The 19,088-nt window shown below is 39.5% G+C and overlaps 1 protein-coding gene across 8 annotated transcripts in view; it reads left to right on the plus strand.

The window, feature by feature from the left end:
- Positions 1–19,088, plus strand: part of LTBP1 (latent transforming growth factor beta binding protein 1) — a 189,435-nt gene that overhangs the window by 141,815 nt on the left and 28,532 nt on the right. For all 8 annotated transcript variants that reach the window (XM_071429915.1, XM_071429922.1, XM_071429938.1 and 5 more), the window contains 4 exons: positions 2,675–2,797; positions 5,310–5,435; positions 11,728–11,853; positions 14,025–14,168. In XM_071429915.1, coding sequence (XP_071286016.1) covers positions 2,675–2,797; positions 5,310–5,435; positions 11,728–11,853; positions 14,025–14,168 — 519 coding nt within the window. The remainder of the gene's footprint in view (positions 1–2,674; positions 2,798–5,309; positions 5,436–11,727; positions 11,854–14,024; positions 14,169–19,088) is intronic.

Here is a 19,088-nt window from a genome sequence, read left to right on the forward strand (position 1 = left end):
TGGAATCTAGAGAGAAAATCACCTTAAGAAGACATGCAGTTTTTCTCCACATAATGGCCTCTGATTTTTGGATTAGCTTATTTACCTCAAGGTTTTATAACACTTCACAGAGAAAGCAGAAAAGAGATGACAAAAACTGTGAGCATAGCACAGAACAATTGTCTGGAAAGAACAAAGTGGTTCAAATTTTGTCCAGTTTCTCGAAGAGCCAGGTGTGGACATTTGTCACATCAGAGGATACCCAAAAAATGTGTGATGCTGTAAAACAAATGTGATTAGCAAACCACTTGCAAGAAATGTGTTTGCTTAATTAGGTTTTCTTCTGGTGCAGGCGTTTTCTTAAAGATGTTGCATGCAAGAAGCATTTTGCTGCTTTGATCATTATAACTTGTGCAAACTTCTAGGGGTATTGCAGAATTCAGCAGAATTATGCTGTGCTCATTTTCAGCTGTGCTTTTTCCAACTCCCTGGCTGAAGTTTTTGTCTGGAAGCCCTTGTGCAGTGATTTATTTGTGTAAGAATAGAAGTTATTGGAAAATAACTGGCATACATCAATGTATACAACTATACATGCAGTATATCTTCAAGATACACACCCACATGTGTGTTTATCTTCTGCCTTAGTCTGTCATTCAGCAACTTGTTCTTGAGATGAAGTGACATTGAGACTTTCTGCTCATTGTTGCCCTGAGTAAGAAGGAGCACAAAGTGTGAGGGCACCTGTGAGGCCTTGTCTTAGCCAAAAGGGAGGGGAATTTGCTCCAACAGGACTTACATACAGACTGTACATCTCAAAGAACCTGCATTACTGCAAGAAAGTCTGAAGCTTAAGTCTCTGCTGTTCTCCTAGAGCTTTCAGAGATTTTGCTAGCCAAAATGTTCAAGACATGCATGTGTAAAGGGTGGTAAAAAGCACTGAATGCCTTAAGAATGAGTTATTGCCACTGATTTTTCTGGGGATTCTCATGCAGCACTCATAGGGTCTATGAAGAGTTGCATCAGAGAGAGGGAGGTTTGCATCCTATATGGAAAATAATGCAATTTTACTGAATTTGGCAGAAGGCACCTTCTTGTTGTGAGACTTGGCATTAACTTAGCACAAGGGAGTAATTAATTTTTCTCATGCTTTAGTCAAAATGAATTGCTTTTCAAATAAGCCACAATTTATTTTGCAGTTGAAAATGGTTATAAAACATGTGGTTATCTAAAGGTCATAACTTTGTCAACATTAAGTGCAATTTTATCTTCAATAACATTCATTTGTGTAAGAGAGCTATCCCTATTTCTTACTTTTATTAAATAGATTAAATCCCAAGGAGAATGATATAGTGTGGGCTTCCAAAGATAAATGTAGAAATGAGGTCATGTCCTCTTTTCAATTACAATTGCTATTCATTCCTGCAGCACAGGAAAAAGTTACAATTCTAATCAGCTAAAATCCATACTTAAGAAATCAGAATAATCAAAGGTACTGGGAAAAGTCTTTGATTACTGTTTTTCAAAGGAAGCTAACTACATTATCAAAGCAATAGACTGGGTAGATGATTAGGTAGGGCTCTGTGGAGGCTGAGGGAAGTTGCTTATGAGACAGTATTTTTAATTTAACTCTCTCACTTTCTGTTTGCTTTTAAAACTTAAAGGCACAGGCACCAAATACCTTGTGATATTTAGCTGCAGTGAAACCAAAGCTGTATAATGTCACTGGAATGTCTGCACTTGCTGACTTAATCCTGTACCCAGAGTAGCTGTACTCTGGTTCCTCCACTGGGCTGCCTTTAAGCCCTTTGAAAGACTAAGGGAAGAAAAGACTTTAGGTGGAGACAGTGCCAGTGTCCTGTTCTTGAAATACTTGATTATCTTGTGTCTAGTTTGTATCCTGAAACTTTCCCTGCTGTGTGTCAGCCGTTTATCTCATGGATATTGAGACACTAGGGCAGAGTGTACAGGCCTGAGGCTTGATCCTGAACATGGTGTATAGGAGCTGGGAAACAAGATCCTGTGTGCCTGGACTCTGTAGCTGGATTTATGGCTGGGGTGCAGCACTGTGCAAAAGCAGCCATGCAGCTGCATGACCCAGCTGCTAAAAACCTGTGAAATGGCTGTGTTGCATCTCAGGAGCCGCATGGAAAGCTGCCTGTTAGCACAGCAGTGCCCACAGTGTGGTCCTGTCCCACGTGGCTGTGGTGTGAGCAGGCTCCCCAGGCACGTCCTGCCTGCTGTGACACACCAGCTCTGCTTGGGCTTGCCCACTCCCAGGGGGATGCCTGAGTCAGGTCACTCCCAGCTCAGGGATTTCTATGTGGAGGCTTAAACATGTCCAAAGAAGGCTATTTTAAATTTGCATTAGTAGGTAGTTTTTGTGTCTGTCTTCTAAATGTGCAGCTGCTTGGATTTCTTTTTAACTGCATTACTGTTATGATGTGCTTTTGTGAGAGATGCAGATGGCAGATGAGTCATATTTGCTAGGAATAAATCACATACAAACTCAAATTTCAAAGCCCTCTAGAAATACGAGAAGTTTGATGACACAATGAAAGGAAAATAACAAAGAATCCTAAAGCGTAGTAAACTTGATTTCCATGTATGCACACAGTTGCTTCAAGTTATGTTGAAACTATTAAAAGTTTCATCAATTTTGACATCATCTAATAATTCAGTTGCCTTTTCATTTCAGATGTTGATGAATGCCTTCAAGACAGCAATGTTTGCCTAAGAGGAAGCTGCATAAATACTGAAGGGTCCTACAAATGCACTTGTCCAGATGGTTTCCAGCAGATAGCAAATAGGGGATGTCAAGGTATGAAGTAGGTGTAAAAAATACCTGGATCGTTATTATAAATGTGCAGGTTTGTAAGTGTAATTGTGATAGTCACAGACCATGCTAAGGAAGAGAAACTCATTTATCATTTGTAGTACTTTCTTACTCTTCTTATTTTCTATTCTCATTCATTCTCTTCTCTCTGTAAATATATGCGGAGAAATTACTTCAAGACACTGAAGTCTCAGCCTTCATAACTTGAAAGAGAATCTGTGTTAGGACTAACAGTGATGCAGTGCTGCTTTTTTTCCCAAATTCTGGAAACACTTATTTTGACAGAACATTCTATGTGCTGTGATTCAGAGCTGTAACAACAAGAGCTGCATTGTTAGCATTAAGTAACATTAGATATTGCCTCTATAAAACACTTGCAGTACTTTGTGGAGGATGGGTGGGGATGAAGAAAATGTGTTATCTGAGACTGAGTCAGCATTGCCAAACCCAGGAAAACACTTCCTAGGTTTTCATTCTGAACAATCCCATCTTCATGTTGGCACAACACCCAGGCATGCCTCATCACTTTTGCCCACCATTTTTGTGAGACAGAAACTATGGTATTAGAGCTGGAAAGTGATAACATGTTCATGTTCTAAATGGCTGAAGGACCAGAACACTGGACTTTGTTTTGGCTGCTCACTTATGCACAGTTTAGACTTGAGCTGAGGAACTGGATTCCAGCTCATCCACACTGAAGATCTTCTGCAACAAACACTAAATTCCCTGTAAAAGTTCTGGGTATTCTATGTGACTGCTTTCTAATTCAGAAAGTACTGCATTCAGCATACAGAAGTGCTGTATTAGACCTTGCTTTAGCAGATAAAAGAGAATTGACCACAAGCCAAAATCAGTGGCAGCTTTGATATCCCTCTAATCTCTTCACTTTGCCATCTAAAGTAGTAGATACATGCCTCATATTTTAAATGGATAAATATAACAAAACTGAAAGCACTTATGAGCCAGCTAAGGGACAGACAGTGCAAACAGAGAGCTATTGAATTAAACTGGCAAGTTTATCACAGAGTGCAGTGTCTGCAATTTGAATCTGGACTAGACTAGAAGTTGGGGATATGCGTTTTGGTAAGGAGAAAGTTGAAAAGACTCCAAAATTTGAGAATGTGCAGTTTGCTCTTTCAGAGGTATTATACTCAATTTCCCTAACACTGGTAATTTTGTTTTCCTGCCTTTTAATACATCATTCTACCTTGTGTAACAGCTGGCTTGGTTTCCAGTATTTTTCTGGCAGTTTTAAGACAGCTAAATCTTGAGTACAGGATGAGAAGGTACAATACTGTCCTTGTCATTGCTGATCTCCCACCATTCCCAACTTTCAGAGGGCTTCAGGAAGTAGTTGATGGTTTGCATTTGCTATGATTTCAGAGAAAGCTTTGTACATGTAGGTGTTGTGTTCAGCACAGTGCACTTACTTTTCCTTAGGCACCTCATGCGGATACAACTTCCCCGAGCTGCCTGCCTCTTTTCTTTCCTCTTATGGCCATGATTTCAGGACATTGGTTGGAAGGTTTACACATAGGCTAGAATCAGTTTACAGCTAGAGAAAATTCTATAGTGGATATCATGGTCTTGAGACGGTGATATTGAAATCATAATTTCTGTAGTATATCAAAATTGCTGGCTACTTTGATACATTCTGGATGGCTGTAAGCAGAAAAAGGTACAGTTAAGAATGAGAAATTCTAGTGTTTGGATAAGGGATGAATAAGCCTCATGAGTCAGTTTTGTTTGTAAATTTGTGCTTGGTTTCAGCATGATACTGAATGCTTCTTAATGGGCTTTTGTAAAGCAAAAAATACAAAAGTACAACTACAACATGAATGATGATTTATATAAAAGTGGTAGTACCTTAATGAAATATTAAAGTCCTCAAGTTCTGAGGGCAGATTTGGTTGCTCACATGAGACATCAATCAAAAGGAAATACTTGTTTATCAGACTCACAAGTTTGAAAAATGCTTCCTAAGTTAAAAATAGAATGAAACAAAAGAGACTGATAAGCTCTTATATAGCAATCTTTTGGGATCATTCCCACTCCCCATCAGCAAAACAGAGCATTTGGCTTTAAATTATGTAAAATCAGCCTTCTGGGAAAGATGCAGCTCCAAACCTGCTAGTAACATGTGGAGTCAGACACCAAAGTTGACTGTTGTGCAGCAACCGAGATGGGGCTGAGAATACCTGTAACACAGAAGAAATGTGTGCTAGGGTGGTGCTTATGCTGATTTCCCACCAGTCACTCTCTGCTTATCCTCATCACAGAGTGGTGTAGCAAGAGTATGATGCAGCAGAACATATTGACATCCATACAGAGTTTAAGAAGGATCCCAGGAGCTTTGGTTACTCTGGAAGATGAGCCGTTCACACAGCGATTTACATAGGCCAGTGGAAATAGAAGCTGCTTTTAAGACTAATTGAATTTAGGCATAATATTAAGGCTGTGATGATTTGTAAAGCTCTAAACGTCTCTGTGCTTTCAGATATCAATGAATGTGAGAGATCTGACCTCTGTTCACCACATGGAGAGTGTCTAAACACGGATGGTTCCTACCAGTGCATATGTGAGCGGGGCTTTTCTGTGTCTGCAGATGGCAGAACATGTGAAGGTGAGACGAGTTACAATAATTCATTCCCATTGATTTGCTGTTGTTAGGAGGGTGAAAAAAGTAGTCAGTCAGTCACTACTAACTCTGAAATCTGCCACTTAAATTTCTGTGGGTAAGACATGCATGAATATTCAGGATTATCTAATTTGAAGCTTAAGTGCATTGTCAGCAAGCCTGAGCTACCTGAATGTTCTCATTGCTGTATGGAAGACAGCAGAACCTTGCTTGTCCAAACTTTTATTTAAAATATACAGATTAAGTAATGGAGTAGTAACTCTAGTGAGAAGTTGTAGTGAAATCAAGTAGTTCTGTTATAGAACTTCAGGCATTTTGAAAAGGCAGAAATGGAGTAAATAGCAGTAATTAGATCTTTATAGAAACATCAACCAGGAGCCTGGAATTAAGGGTAACTATGTTTTTTATGTTGCTATGTCATGCAAATATATCCTGTTGCTAATGGTGTACACACGTTTGCAAGTGATGCTGCTCTCCTGCACTGAATTTAAAACAGGACACTTGTGTCCAGTGATACCAAGAAAGTATGTGGCTTTGTGAAGTCAGTGATGCTGATAGAAAATAAACTCTCCCCTAACTAGATGAAGAATGGCTATTCTTATGGTTGAGAGGAGTGTTCAAGGCAGTAAGGCTTGTTGGAAAAATTCAGAAGGGGGAAAAATAATATGGTAGTATTTCACCTGGATGCATGCTGAGGGGAACCACTGAGCAGAGAGCTCAGTCTTAGAACCAATGGGTAGGGGATCTCAAGCACCCAAAAAGTAAGCAACATTCTCTCTCCCAAATTATAGGCCAGTAAATCCATATGTGATTGGTTTTCACAGGCCAATTCTTCTCATAGTTCACTTGGTGAACTATAGTGAAAACATTTGTCCTTTGGTGGATGAAGTACACTGAAACTTGTGTCTGACTGTTACATCTCCCTGCTTATACCAGAGGAAAATGAGCCTTACAGCTTTATTACCGAAGCTGGCATATAACCTGCCATGTATTTAGTAATGTGATCTCTCGTGAAATGAAATACTGTGCTGGCAGGAACACTGTTATGCTTGATGTCAGGGAATAAGTGCTGTATATTTAGATATAGCATAACATCAAACACACCATTTGTGTTTTAGTTATTATTGGTAATTATAAAAAATTCTCCAGTGTTCTTTAGTGCTTTTTTCTCTCTAAACATTTACTTCATTTTGTAATCATGGTGTTAGTTGAAAGAAATATTCTCTTACTGCCAAGACAAAAGCCTGGTCAAGTAGGCTAGAGAAAGCGAATCTGAGTAACTCCACTGATTCATGGAGGAGGCAGTATTTTATGATTGGAAGTAATGGGGATAATTCTAAAGCATGTTCGTGGATTCTTTCATCAGTATGTATACATTTCACCCAATATTTGGGAAGGATATGGCCACATATCTTCAATTGCTCTGCAAGAAAAGTAGTAGCAGGTGTTTTGCCTCACTCTTGAGCATAGCTATAAAAGAAGGGGGAAAAGTGGCTAGAGAAGAAAACAGCCTTCTCTTTGTAGAAAGCAAACACTTTATTTCAAAATGAAGCTAGAAGAATGCTTATTAACCTTGTGAAAGCAAACTCCCAGAAATTAAAAAAAGCACAACTGAAAAGGAACACAATTTAAAAAAGAAATCTGAAGTCATTAGCATCTACTGTTAGGAGCTGTACCAGAAACAATGAGCTCCTCTGCATCTCTGACATTTAATAAAATAGCAGTTTCCAGGGAAAGGCTGCTATCATATATGATGAAGTAACACAAAGTTAATCTCCATTAGAACAAAAAAGCCAAACTTCTACTAAATAGAGAAAGATGAAATCACAAGATCTTATTTCCAGGATTGTGACTAGTTTTGGAACTTTTTAATGTCGAGTAAAACGAGTACAAAACCAGTTGAGCATGCTTCACAAGTAATTGGTGTTGTGTATGGAATACAGATCAGACTTTATATTCAGCACTTGGAAAAGTATTTTAATAACTTGGCTAAGCAAAGGTACTTCTAGTCTCTGAAGCAGCAGCGCTCCTTTTCCACCACAATTAGTTTCTCCATTCTGTCATTTTAATAAAAAAACTCCATAGTTTTGAAAAAACTCATTTTAAGGGAGCACTGATGGCATCAGTGTCAATATTTGTAGTGGTGTCAGCTTCATGCTAAAAGGCAGAACAAAACAAAAGAAATGTGTGACATACTGAGAAAGAGTGTGGCTTCCAGCCGCAGGAGCTACTGTTCTTTACACTAAGTGCCTTTGTGAATTTAATTCTAGTTAAGTGAGTGAGAATAACTGTTTATACCATCAGAGGAAGAACCTGAGGAAATTTTCCTGGATTCACACACCTCTCTGAACCTGGGGAGCAGATTTTCCGTATCTCCAGACTTTTTTTGTATGAGTTCGACTTGGGTTTTTTTGAAGTTTGAAACAACAACAGCACAAAACATTTAAGATCCTCATGTGGTTTAGTTCTGGTATGGAGTTTTTGTGGCCATTGGCCAAAGTAAACTGAACAGCTGTGGAGACTGTGTCTTCTTTTAAGGTGTAGACAAACTTTTGTTGCAGCAGTGACATTCCACTGCAGCCTGGCCCCAGGCTCAGAAATTTTGACTGCACCAGGCTCTCTGAACTGGAGTCTCTCTGAGTGCTCCTTAGTTTCTTGTTGAGCTCTCTGGGGTTCATGTAAAGATGGTGTTTTACCCAGCTGGCTACTAGTCAAATATGTTGGCAAAGCCTCAAGTTAGAGGTTCTCTGATGATTAAGCTTCTCTGCCTCAAGCATCTCTTTTGTCTCCATGTCCCATCCCAGATGTCTCTCATTGGTTTCTCACTGCTACAGCAGGCAGTCCAAAAAAACTTACTCATCCCACCAGAGCTCTCCCACCTCTACTTCTTCCTTTTTATGGATGCATGTTATAGGTAGCCCTGGAAGTTTCAGAATCATAGCTCTGCTGCTCTAATCACTTTGCAGGCCTGTCTTAGAAACTAGTTCCTCTTCCAGACATATTGCCGTGTAAGTAGATTTCAGTGAGATTTAAATATCATGCTTGAGGTGGAGGTTGCCTTCATCTTGTTCAGGTTGTCAGAAAACAGGAGCACAGTGTTGAACTGCACAAAAGTGTGCGTGAGTGCCAACATCTTGCCTTTTGTTTAAAGCAGGCAGCACTGATTAATGATTCCAAAATAAGTTTTAATTACAGAGAACTGCTTTAGTCACTCTATAGACATAGGATATATTAGTTTCATGTTTAGTTTTTTCCCCTGACTTTGCTTCCATGTAGCAAGAGAATTGCCGATTACAAGCCTCACTCTTTATGGGGTGATTAAAGAAACAAATGTCCTTTCCGGCTGTAAAAAAGAGTCCTTTGAGTGAACTGTCTAGACAAGGAAAAATATTTGGTGCTTGGACCTTCTCTGTAATATCCCATGCACTGAAAGATGTTCAGACTGTACTTTTTAGAAAAAAACCTGTCTTCTGTGGCAGTATTATATACTGAATTAGGACACTTGCTACAATCACAAGTTTTGTTTCTGTGGCTTTTTTAGCCAATTACCTTGTTTTACCTGTGAAGATCCAGCTGCATGAACCATTCCCCTGTTTCCTTTAACATTTAGGTTTTAAGTAAGAAGAGTTCTGTAATTTGGGTAATTCTAAAATCTCCAGTTGTAGTTTCTTCTGCATAGGTTTTTAACAGGAACTGTCCCATGGCTCAGGAACTTCTTATTTAACCTTAGTTGTTCACTGAAAACACAAACACTGTGTTATTGTCTGTTTGAAATTCCAGGCTGTCAAGTCACCATTGTTTACTCATTTTGAATTCCTTTTCTTAACAGAGCTTTCTGATTAAGAGACAGATTATTCAGATTTTTTTACTAGATATGTGAAACTCTGCTGATCACATGAGACTATTAATAGCAAATATGTTATGCAGGGACAGTATACAGCAGCAAGAAGAAGGGACCAGAAAAACACAACTGTAAAAAATTTCCATTGTCTTCCTCCCAGTAACTCCATATGCATATTTTTATAATTCTGTCACTCTGGGGACTTAAAAAGGAAAAGGTATAAAAGGTACTTCTTGACCCTTCACCTCTGACAGTCTTTAACACAGATAAGTTGCTTATTTGCCTTGCTGAATTAATTCTACTAGGAGGGACTTGTGGTAGGTTTCAATATGTTCAATATCCAGAAACCATCCAAATTTTTGTATTCAATTCCTTGAGAATAAGCATACTGGCTATTGTATTGTTTGCCAAATACAATAGCCCTTTCTAAAATAAATGCCTTGAATATTTTTTCTTTGTTTAATAAATCATGATGTAAAGACCATTAAAACCTTTACTACAAAACTTACTTACAAACCAAATAAATTTTTCTGCCAGTTCCATCTGCAAGTACTTTTTTATAACCATCAATTATACTCATACATGTTTCCTAGATTTTGGTGTATTTAGTATGTGTAGTTTTTGCCTGCATTTCATATGTGGGCTGAAGTTTGTTAACCAATGAATCAGTTCAGTAGGAGAAGTGAGTTTTCAATCACTTAAACATCCTCACATGAAACTACATGCCTTTCTGAGAAAAATGTTAAAATTTAACAGTTGGTTCCATTGGTACAGAAATTGTCAGACAGGTTTTTTAGCCTTTTTAAAAGTGTACATGTGATTCCAGATCTGTTCAGACTCCACCACAGCACAGGTGGAGCTGGTTTTCAAGATCCCAAAAACACCAGTCCCTGAGGCACACAAAGCTTGTGCAGGTGAATTGGGTTGCAGGAGGGCAGCAGAAGAGTTAACAGGCATGGATGGTAATGACATGCTGCTCAAATTTTGGTAGCCTGGGGGGCTTTGACCACACTGTTCAAAGACCAAGAATTCCCTTTCAGCTGAGCATAAATCACAATTTAAAAGTAAAAAAGTCCTTGGTCGGTGAGTACTGTCAGGATAAGACTGCAGTGCATCTTTGCTGAGTTCTCTAGGTTTTTGTTTGACACAGCTGTGGAGAGCTGGAGGAGTAGGCAGGACTACATTTGAGCCCTACTCTGTCCTTACAGAAAAGCACCAGGCTCACCTGTTTGGAGAAGCCTTCTCTCTGTGGCACTGCAGGATTCAGTCCCAACAGTTCTTTAGTTCAGGGAGTGCCAAAGGCCTTCACTGGAGGTAAAATGATGATAGGCTCCATCACATGAAGGGCTACCAAAATGTGCAGAATTAATGATAGGAACAAGCATCAGATAAATCACTTTATTCCCCATTTAAAATGCAATTATCCCTTGAGGAAATGTGCAGAAGGAAAGCAGCAGATTTACTTAATGTTTTTTAGGAAAGAAATACAGCAACATTTTCTCTCTTTCAGACTGCAGAGGAATATAGAAAGCAGAAGGAATTTAGAAATCCTAGTATCCTGGCAGGTTCACAGCTAGTGTTCTTCCTCCTGAAAAGCACCTCATGGCATCTTTGATGACCACATATGGCCAGGGCTTTGGGTTTAGGTCTTACTTTGAGTGGAGATAAAAATAATGCATTCCTAGCACTTATAACACACTTACAAAAATAAACCACAGTCTGCCACAAGCAGCTCTGCTTCATTGTAATTTGATGGGCAGCTGAGTCAAAGAACAAACTTACACGTGCAAGTGACTTACTTGTAAGGCAAAAAAACTGGAACTACAAATGAAAAGACCAGTAGAGAAAACATTCTGGCATTGGAATTACTTTGTGCACCTGAGCAAGATGACTTGTATGTGTAAATTTACAGGACTTAAGACAGAAGGCTCAGTCCACAGATATTTACCACTAACACTATGAAACTGTGATCTGTGCTGAGAGCCAGAATGAAATCTGTGCAGCACTTCTGCGCAGGGCATGTAGCTATACCCTTGAAGTTTTTTTGTAGGCGCAGTGAGTTCAGTTTCACTTGTGTTGTTGACTGTATAATAGGGCACTGGTAGAATCTATAAGTCAGTCAGAGAAATTATTTAAACTATGCCTTAGCCTGTAGTATGTAACATCATGCTGTGGTTGGCACGTTTGGTGAAACAGATGGGTGGAGGCAGCTGCCCATTGCTGACACACTTACTGCAAAGCTAACACTGAAAGAATGTCTTAAATTGTTTGTGTGCTTCCATTAATTTATGTGTCTTGTCCTTGTGTTCCTTCCCAATGTGTCGAGGCCTAGCTGCATCTGTTTACAAAGTGGCCCATCTGTGGGTGTTCTGCACTCAGTCAGTGTGTGCCTTTGGCTGTCACACAGCCTCTCTGATGCTGCAATTCTCCCTGCAGATGTGGATGAGTGTACGAACGGCACGGTGTGCGGCACTCATGGCTTCTGTGAGAACATGGATGGCTCCTACCGCTGCCTCTGTTACCAGGGCTACCAGGACACACAGGAGGGGCAAGGCTGTACAGGTGAGCTCATGGGTGCTAGCAGTCACTGCTGCAAAGTTCAAGGGAGCAAAAACAGCATTCCAACAAAACACATTTCACATTTTTGTTTTCAGGACATTTTTTTATTAAAGTTATGCCACTTAATAGTAAAATAGGGTTGAGCTCTTCTTTACTCACTGAACTTTGTGCCAAATGGAAACTTTACTTTTTTCTATTTAATGAATACCTTTTATTAGGGCAAACAGAAGGCAGCAGCAAATAAGCTGAACCACTTATTTTATTTCTTTTAAAAAACCCAAGAAACCTCCTTGTTTGTGCCTGTCAGAACCATTCACAAATATAATAGCATGAATTTAATATTTTAGCCTATTTAAGTGCCACATCTGTTTAGTCTCTTAGCTGAGTAACCAGAACCCTGCACTACCCCCTGCAGGAAATAACATCTGGAATGTGGCACAGCCAGGCCGAATTAGATGGCACCTCCCGAGGCATATGGTGTTTAAACAGATTTTGACATTAGCTTCCAGCTCCAGGAAAGACACCTATCACCTTGAAATGATGTGAGATTTTTGTAGATGCATAAATTGTGCGCATTTCTTTTGTGACTAATAGGTTTCCAGATCTGTTGTTAATAGTGATGGCTGGAGAATTGAGGCAGCACAAGTTTGTAATATAAAATTAATACCAGATCAAGGAGAGGTATTCATTAAGCAATTTCTTCAAGCCAGACTCGGGATGAAACACATTTACTGGTAACAGAGAGGAGGAATTAGAAGTTTTACAGAGTGTTTGTATGCATTTTCTAATATATTACGTAGTTTTGTTACGAAATTCTTTATGCCATTTGACACTTACTTTGCTGCATAGCAAGGTATATTTTGTCATACAGTGACTTTTCATGGATGAAAACAAATGAAGCAAAGAAAGTAAAAAATAAAATGGGAAAGTAAAGGATGGTGTGAAACTAAATTTAATTTTGAGCTCCCACTGAAATAATTCTGAACCACAAAATACTACATTTGCTTGTTTTTTTGGTTTTTTTTCTTGTATAATAGTGTATAGTATAAAATACTCTTTTAAATTTTGAAGTCAGTTATCATCCAAAACAATTTAGGGGAAAATCAAGTCACTAGTTCCTGACTAGGCCATGTTCTCCAAAGAAGACTTATCTCCTACGACAGGAAGCCAGTAAAAAGATAAAGAAAAATCTGGATGCATTTTTTAAAGGCAAGCAAACTCTAAGTTAAAATTCATATTTATATAAAAACACACAAAAATCAACATTTATTCAGATAACTAGATTTTGATAGGCAAGAGGTAAAAAGGATGAAATACTGCTTCACAAGTTAGACCACACTCAGTTATAGGAATTTCTGAATTGTGATACAGAAATTACTATTTCTGATACTAATCAGCATAATTTCTATCTACTAATGAGATTCTTGCATTAGAAGTAGATTTTCAAATGTCGACGTTAGCAACTAAAAAGAAAATAAAGTTAAATGATCTTGGTAGTATTTGGTCCTTGTTTAAACAACAGACAATTCTATCAGTCAAAAAAGAATTTCAGGTTGGCTAGTTAGCAGGTATATGGAATCTAAGTTAAAAATATGTGGAATTTTTGGAGGGAGGAATTTTGCAGTGTTCAGTGGGGGTCCCTGGGTGACCTGGGCACAACTTCTGTGGATCCCAGAGCAGCCTGTGAGTCCATGTGTAGACATATGGTGGCAATGGGGCTGCGGAATTCTCTGTTTGGTGGTTGTTTACAAGAAAAATGGTATTTTGGGAAGGAAAATGAATTCTTTTTTTTGTTATGCAGTCTGAATCTCACCAAAGCCTGTTCATTTTGCTCCTTGAGTTTAGTGAAAGTTTGATGACAAAGATAAGAAAACAAATTTAATTACTCTGAGTCTTAAATCCCAATAAAAGAATACACAGAAAAGCATCAAAAAAACTGTGTTCTGGTCTAGAATCAGCACCTAATCAACACGAATAGTCTATAAACTTTCAGGGGTCTTTATTTCAAAGGACTTACTACTTGTTTATGAATCCACTTAGGTATTAGTGAGTTTTTAATTCTTCCCCAGAGATCACATCTGTAATCTGGCAGACAGTATTGGCACAGATACAGCAGATAAAAGATCAGTCGGTAGGTGGTCTCAATTGATTTCTGTTTTGGATTTTTTCCCCAGATGTGAATGAATGTGAAATGTTGAGTGGAGTATGTGGCGAAGCCCTCTGTGAAAATGTTGATGGTTCTTTCCTGTGTCTGTGCTCCGATGAAAGCCAGGAGTACGATCCAATGACCGGACAGTGTCGCTTCCGTACCTCACCAGGTAAACTGCCAGTGGATTCTTGCATGCTTGGCATGATTTCAACTGCATGCTGAACCATTGGAAAGGCAAAGCTGGCTCTGCAGTATTGGTGTTGCTTTAACTACAGCAGAAAAATTGAAAACTTTGTCATTGTCTTGAAAGTGTGTGCATGAGAGGAGGTTTTCTAGGACAGAATATGTTGTCAGTGAATCATTAGCAGGGAAAATAGAGCAGAAGCACCTTTTAAATGTTATACATCAACAGGCTTGGCAGTAATATTGAGCAATTACTACAGGTAAGAGTAAATAGTCTCGCTGACTGTACTGTATGAATGAAATCTGATATGGAATCAAGTCTATGGCCTGAGTGATTTTGGTTTTTGTCCAAACTTTTATGAACACCCATTAGTATGCTTGGACAATTTTTAAGGGAGTATATTATTAAAACCAGGAGTTATATTTAGTTGTGGTTTCACCCTAGATGGCAACCAAGCCCCAAGCAGCGACCTACTCACTCCCCTAGAAAGCTCTCTCACGGGTTGAGATAAAGACAGATTAATAGGGAAAGCAAAAGCCACCCACACAAGCAAAGCAAATCAAGGAATTAATTGACTGCTTCCCATGAGCCGGCAGGTGTTCAGCCATCTCCAGGAGGGCAGGGCCCTATCACACGTCGCAGTGATGTGGGAAGACAAAAGCCATTAGTCCAAACATCCCCTCTCTTCCTCCTTCTCCTCATTTTATATCCTGAGCATGATGTCATTCAGTCTGGAATATCCTTTTGGTCAGTTTGGGTCACCTGTCCTGGCTGTGTCTCCTCTCCACCTCCCATGCACCTCCAACTTCATCACCAGTGTGGCAGAACAAAAAGCAAAACTTTGGCTCTATGTAAGCCCTGCTCAGCAATAACAAGAACCCTATATTATCAACCCTGTGCTCAGCACAAATCCAAAAAACAAACCCATACTGGCCACTGTGAAGAGCTCTGTACCAGCCAAAATCAGCACAATAGTCTTATCTTATTAGCATTATCTAGATTTAATATGAGTCCTAAGAGAAGGTTGTTGGGAAAGCAAAAACCCAAACCACTACATTGATGTCAAACTACCTCTGTTGTCAGTCTCTCTTGAAGTGTCCTTGCCTGCTTTACTGCTTTAGTCCATTTCCTACTAGTCCATTGTACTGGATTTTTGAGCTTTTCTTATAAAGTGTTTTGGGTGTTGAAAATGCTACTGGAAATACACTAATTGAAAAATAGTTTAGAACTCTTAAAGCTGCCTTCACATTTCTACACTGATCCAGTTTGGAGAAAGGAACAAACCCACAGGAGGATGAACAGAGTATAAGAAATGATAGGATTTACTTGCATAGCTTTTTTCAGAAGGCAAATCTTGGTGGTTTTTCCTTGTTTTCTTACACTGCAGGCTGATGTAGCTTCTGGAAAGCCTTAGAGGAACTGGCTTTTTGGCCAGGATGCTCTCTTTACAGCTTCCAGGCTGTGGCTGTTTTCTCCTATCACTCGTGATCTTTCAGACTTGTAAAGAGGGTTGAAATATCCATGACCTAATTGTCACAAATACTTAGATCACTGAGTGTAGCACTCAGCAGCACTCAAGAAGTGCCTGTGAAATATCATTAACAGCTGATTGATGAATATTTTGGGCCTGTGAGGAGGCAGTACTCAGGAGAGTTCAGCTAGCTGATGAAATTAGAACTAAAAACTTAGCACAGGACCTGAGTCATGTAAAAAGAACTCACATCCAAGGGACATTTGAGGACATACCCTAACATTACTGTGGGGAGGATGGGGATGAAGAACACAGCATGACTGATTGTGCTTTCAACAGATGGATACTCTACTGTCAGTACTAATTCCATGATGCTATCAGCAGTGAGCACAGCTTTGCTGTGATCAGTCTGGAAAGTAACTGTTCTTCCTTCCCCTCCAGATTTTGTCAGGCTCTAACAAAACACATGCTTTGCCTTTGTGTCTTCTCTGATAAGGTCATCAAGATCTCTCATAGGAAACCACAAGGAGCTAATGAGAAGTACTTTACGTCATATGGTCTTGGACTAGAGTAAGGCAAAATGGCAGTACTTGGAATAGAGTTCTTACTCTCCTCTTTTCTTCCAAAGTAAAAGGAGAAAAGACTGTTATTAGTTTTTCTTATAAACTATTCTTGCTGCAAAGAATGCTGGAATAGCCACACATCCTCTCTGGCTTTGACAAGCCACATACTCAAGTCAGGCGTGGTGCTTCCAGAGCTCCCATGGTGCATATGGACATCATCTGTCAGCATTAGTGTGCACCATGCTTATGGAAGGCACAACTTAAAAGGCAGAAAGGAAGAACTTAATCTGTGTTATCCTGTTACAGATATCTATGGTTCAGGCTGGCTCACCCAGCTCCTGCTTATTTCTCATTCTTTATTTTTGTGCATAAAGAAGTGTTTGTTCCCCTTGTATGAAGTGCAAATAGGTGACATTTGTTCAAATGTTACTTTAATTTGGGACTTTTCTTACATGTGGTTAAAGTCCAATAGATTTGTAGAGTGCTGTTCACGCTTTTCTTACCCTTAGGGCTCTCAAGACTTCCTTTTATTTAGATTCCACTTGCTGGAAATTTGTCTGTTGTTAGCTGTGCCTTGAAACAATCCTCCCAGTGTATGCATCAGGAATTTAAGCCCCTATTGTCACTTTCCAGTCAAAAAACCCGAAAAAGTGCAAAAAAAATTGTGCAAGGATTAATTGTCTCATTCCCCTCTTCTCTGCCCTACCATTCATAAAATGTAGGAAATGTTTCAGAAATAAGAAAAGATAAAGGAAGAAAGAACTTTATTCTGTAGGAGATGAAAATCTACTGTTCTATACATCTTTGTTCCTAAGGGAGAAAAAAATGCATGCTTTCTATTAAGAAATAGAAATAATAATTCTGAACCACCAATTATTCTTTTAACAAACTATATAAAGCTATTTGTGATTAATTTCTAGCAACTGCCAATCTCTATGCATTTCAAGTTATAATCAATAATAGTAATAAATAATAATAATAAGTTCAAGTATATTGTGGTTTTAACTGTGGCAAGGTGTAGTACGCATTTGAACTACTCATATAGACTATTATACTACTAACAGGTCTCATAACATTGAATCCAGGAGCTCTAATGGACATTGAATATCTGAGGATTATAACAAGTATGATTTGGGGTGGCATGCCAAAACTTGAAATGTTTCAATAGCAGTGCTTGCAGAGGTACAACATCATTGGCATAAGAGAAACCTGGTAGGGTGAAACTATGCCTGGAGTGCCACATTGGATGTTTACAGACTCTTCAGGCAAGCCAGGTGAGGCAGTGAGGTAGCTAGAATGTGTGGAGCTTACGTTTGGCAATGGTATGGTTTAAAGTCTCCAGGTAAGGATAAAGGGACAAACAAATAACATGGATGTCATCGTGGGACTCGACTCTAAACCACCTAGCCAGGACAATGATGAATTTTTCTTTGAGGAACTAATGGAAACCTCCAATCAACTTCCCTTGTCCTTTGGGGGGACTTCAACTTGCCAGATGTTAACTAGGAACATCAAACAGCTGGCACAAACAGATTCAGAAGATTGCTCAAACAGGATGCTAACTTCATGGTATAGGTACTAAAGGAGCCAGCTAGGAAGGATGCCCTTTTTGACTTGTTGCTTAATTAACAAGGAGGGTTTTGTGACTGAAGTGGTGATTGATGTCTGTCTTGCATACAGAGACGATGAAGCAATCAGGTTTAAAATCTCATGACAAGAGGAAACTGCCAGCTTCAGCTCTGACGATATGAGAATAGCAGACTTCAGGCTTCTCAGGGAGCTAGTTAGCCAGGTCCCTTGAGAAAATGCTCTTGGAGGTGTTGGGGGTCCATTTGGTGCTGCTTACTTTTTAAGCTCCACTGCCTAGGAGCACAAGAACAGGCAATTCTGAAACATGGAAAGACAAGCAGGTGAGGCAGAAGACCAGCTTGACTGAGCAGGGGTCTTCTTTTGGAGCTAAGACAAAAAAAGAAGGTATATGTCCAGTGAAAGGAAGGTCAGATAACATGAGAAGAATACAGAGATGCTGCTCACCACTGTTGGGAGAAAATTTGCGTGGCCAAAGCTCAATTGGAGTTGATGGTGGCTATTACTGTGGGGGACAATAAAAAGGAGAGGGGTTCAAATACACTAATAGAGAAAGGCAGCACAGAAATGACATGGGCCCATTACAGGATGAGGATAGTCACCTCACAAACAGGGACACAGACAAGGTAGAGACATTTAATGCATTCTTTGCCTCTGTCTTCAACACAAGCTAAGGGGGTCTTGTTCATCTGAGCTGGAGGACCATGGTATGAGAATGATAAACTGACCCTGAACTTGTGCAGGATCTGCTGCTCCATCTGGATCCCTGTAAGCCTCTGCAACCTAATGGGTTTGAACCAAGAATACTCTAAGAGCCTCTTATGTCATTGTGAGGCCTCTCTCAATCATTTTTGAGCAGTCTTTGGAGTATGGAGAGATCCCAGCTGACTGGAAAATGGCAAACATTGTCCTGATTTTCAAAAAGGGCATGAAGGGGGGTCCTGCCAACTACAGGTCTGTCAGTCTCACTTCAGTGTCTGGTAAAGTTATGGAGAAGATTAATCTGGGAATTATTGAAAAACACCTGAAAAGCAACATGGTCATTGGTCACAGCTGGCATGTCTTCATTAGGGGAAAGTCTTGCTTATCAAACCTGATTCCCTTTTCTGACAAGGTATCCCACCTAGCTGATCAAGGGAAGCCAGTTGATGTAATCTTTTTCATCTCAGTAAAGCTTTGGATACTGTCTCTCACAGGATCTTTCTGGACAAAATGTCCAGCACACAGCTGGATAAACACATCATGGGATGGGTGAGCAACTGGCTCATGGGCCAGGCACAAAGG

The sequence above is a fragment of the Agelaius tricolor genome, unplaced genomic scaffold (genome assembly GCF_023055355.1).
Source record: "Agelaius tricolor isolate 1412-34295 unplaced genomic scaffold, bAgeTri1.0.p SCAF_1, whole genome shotgun sequence".
Lineage (NCBI taxonomy): Eukaryota > Metazoa > Chordata > Aves > Passeriformes > Icteridae > Agelaius > Agelaius tricolor.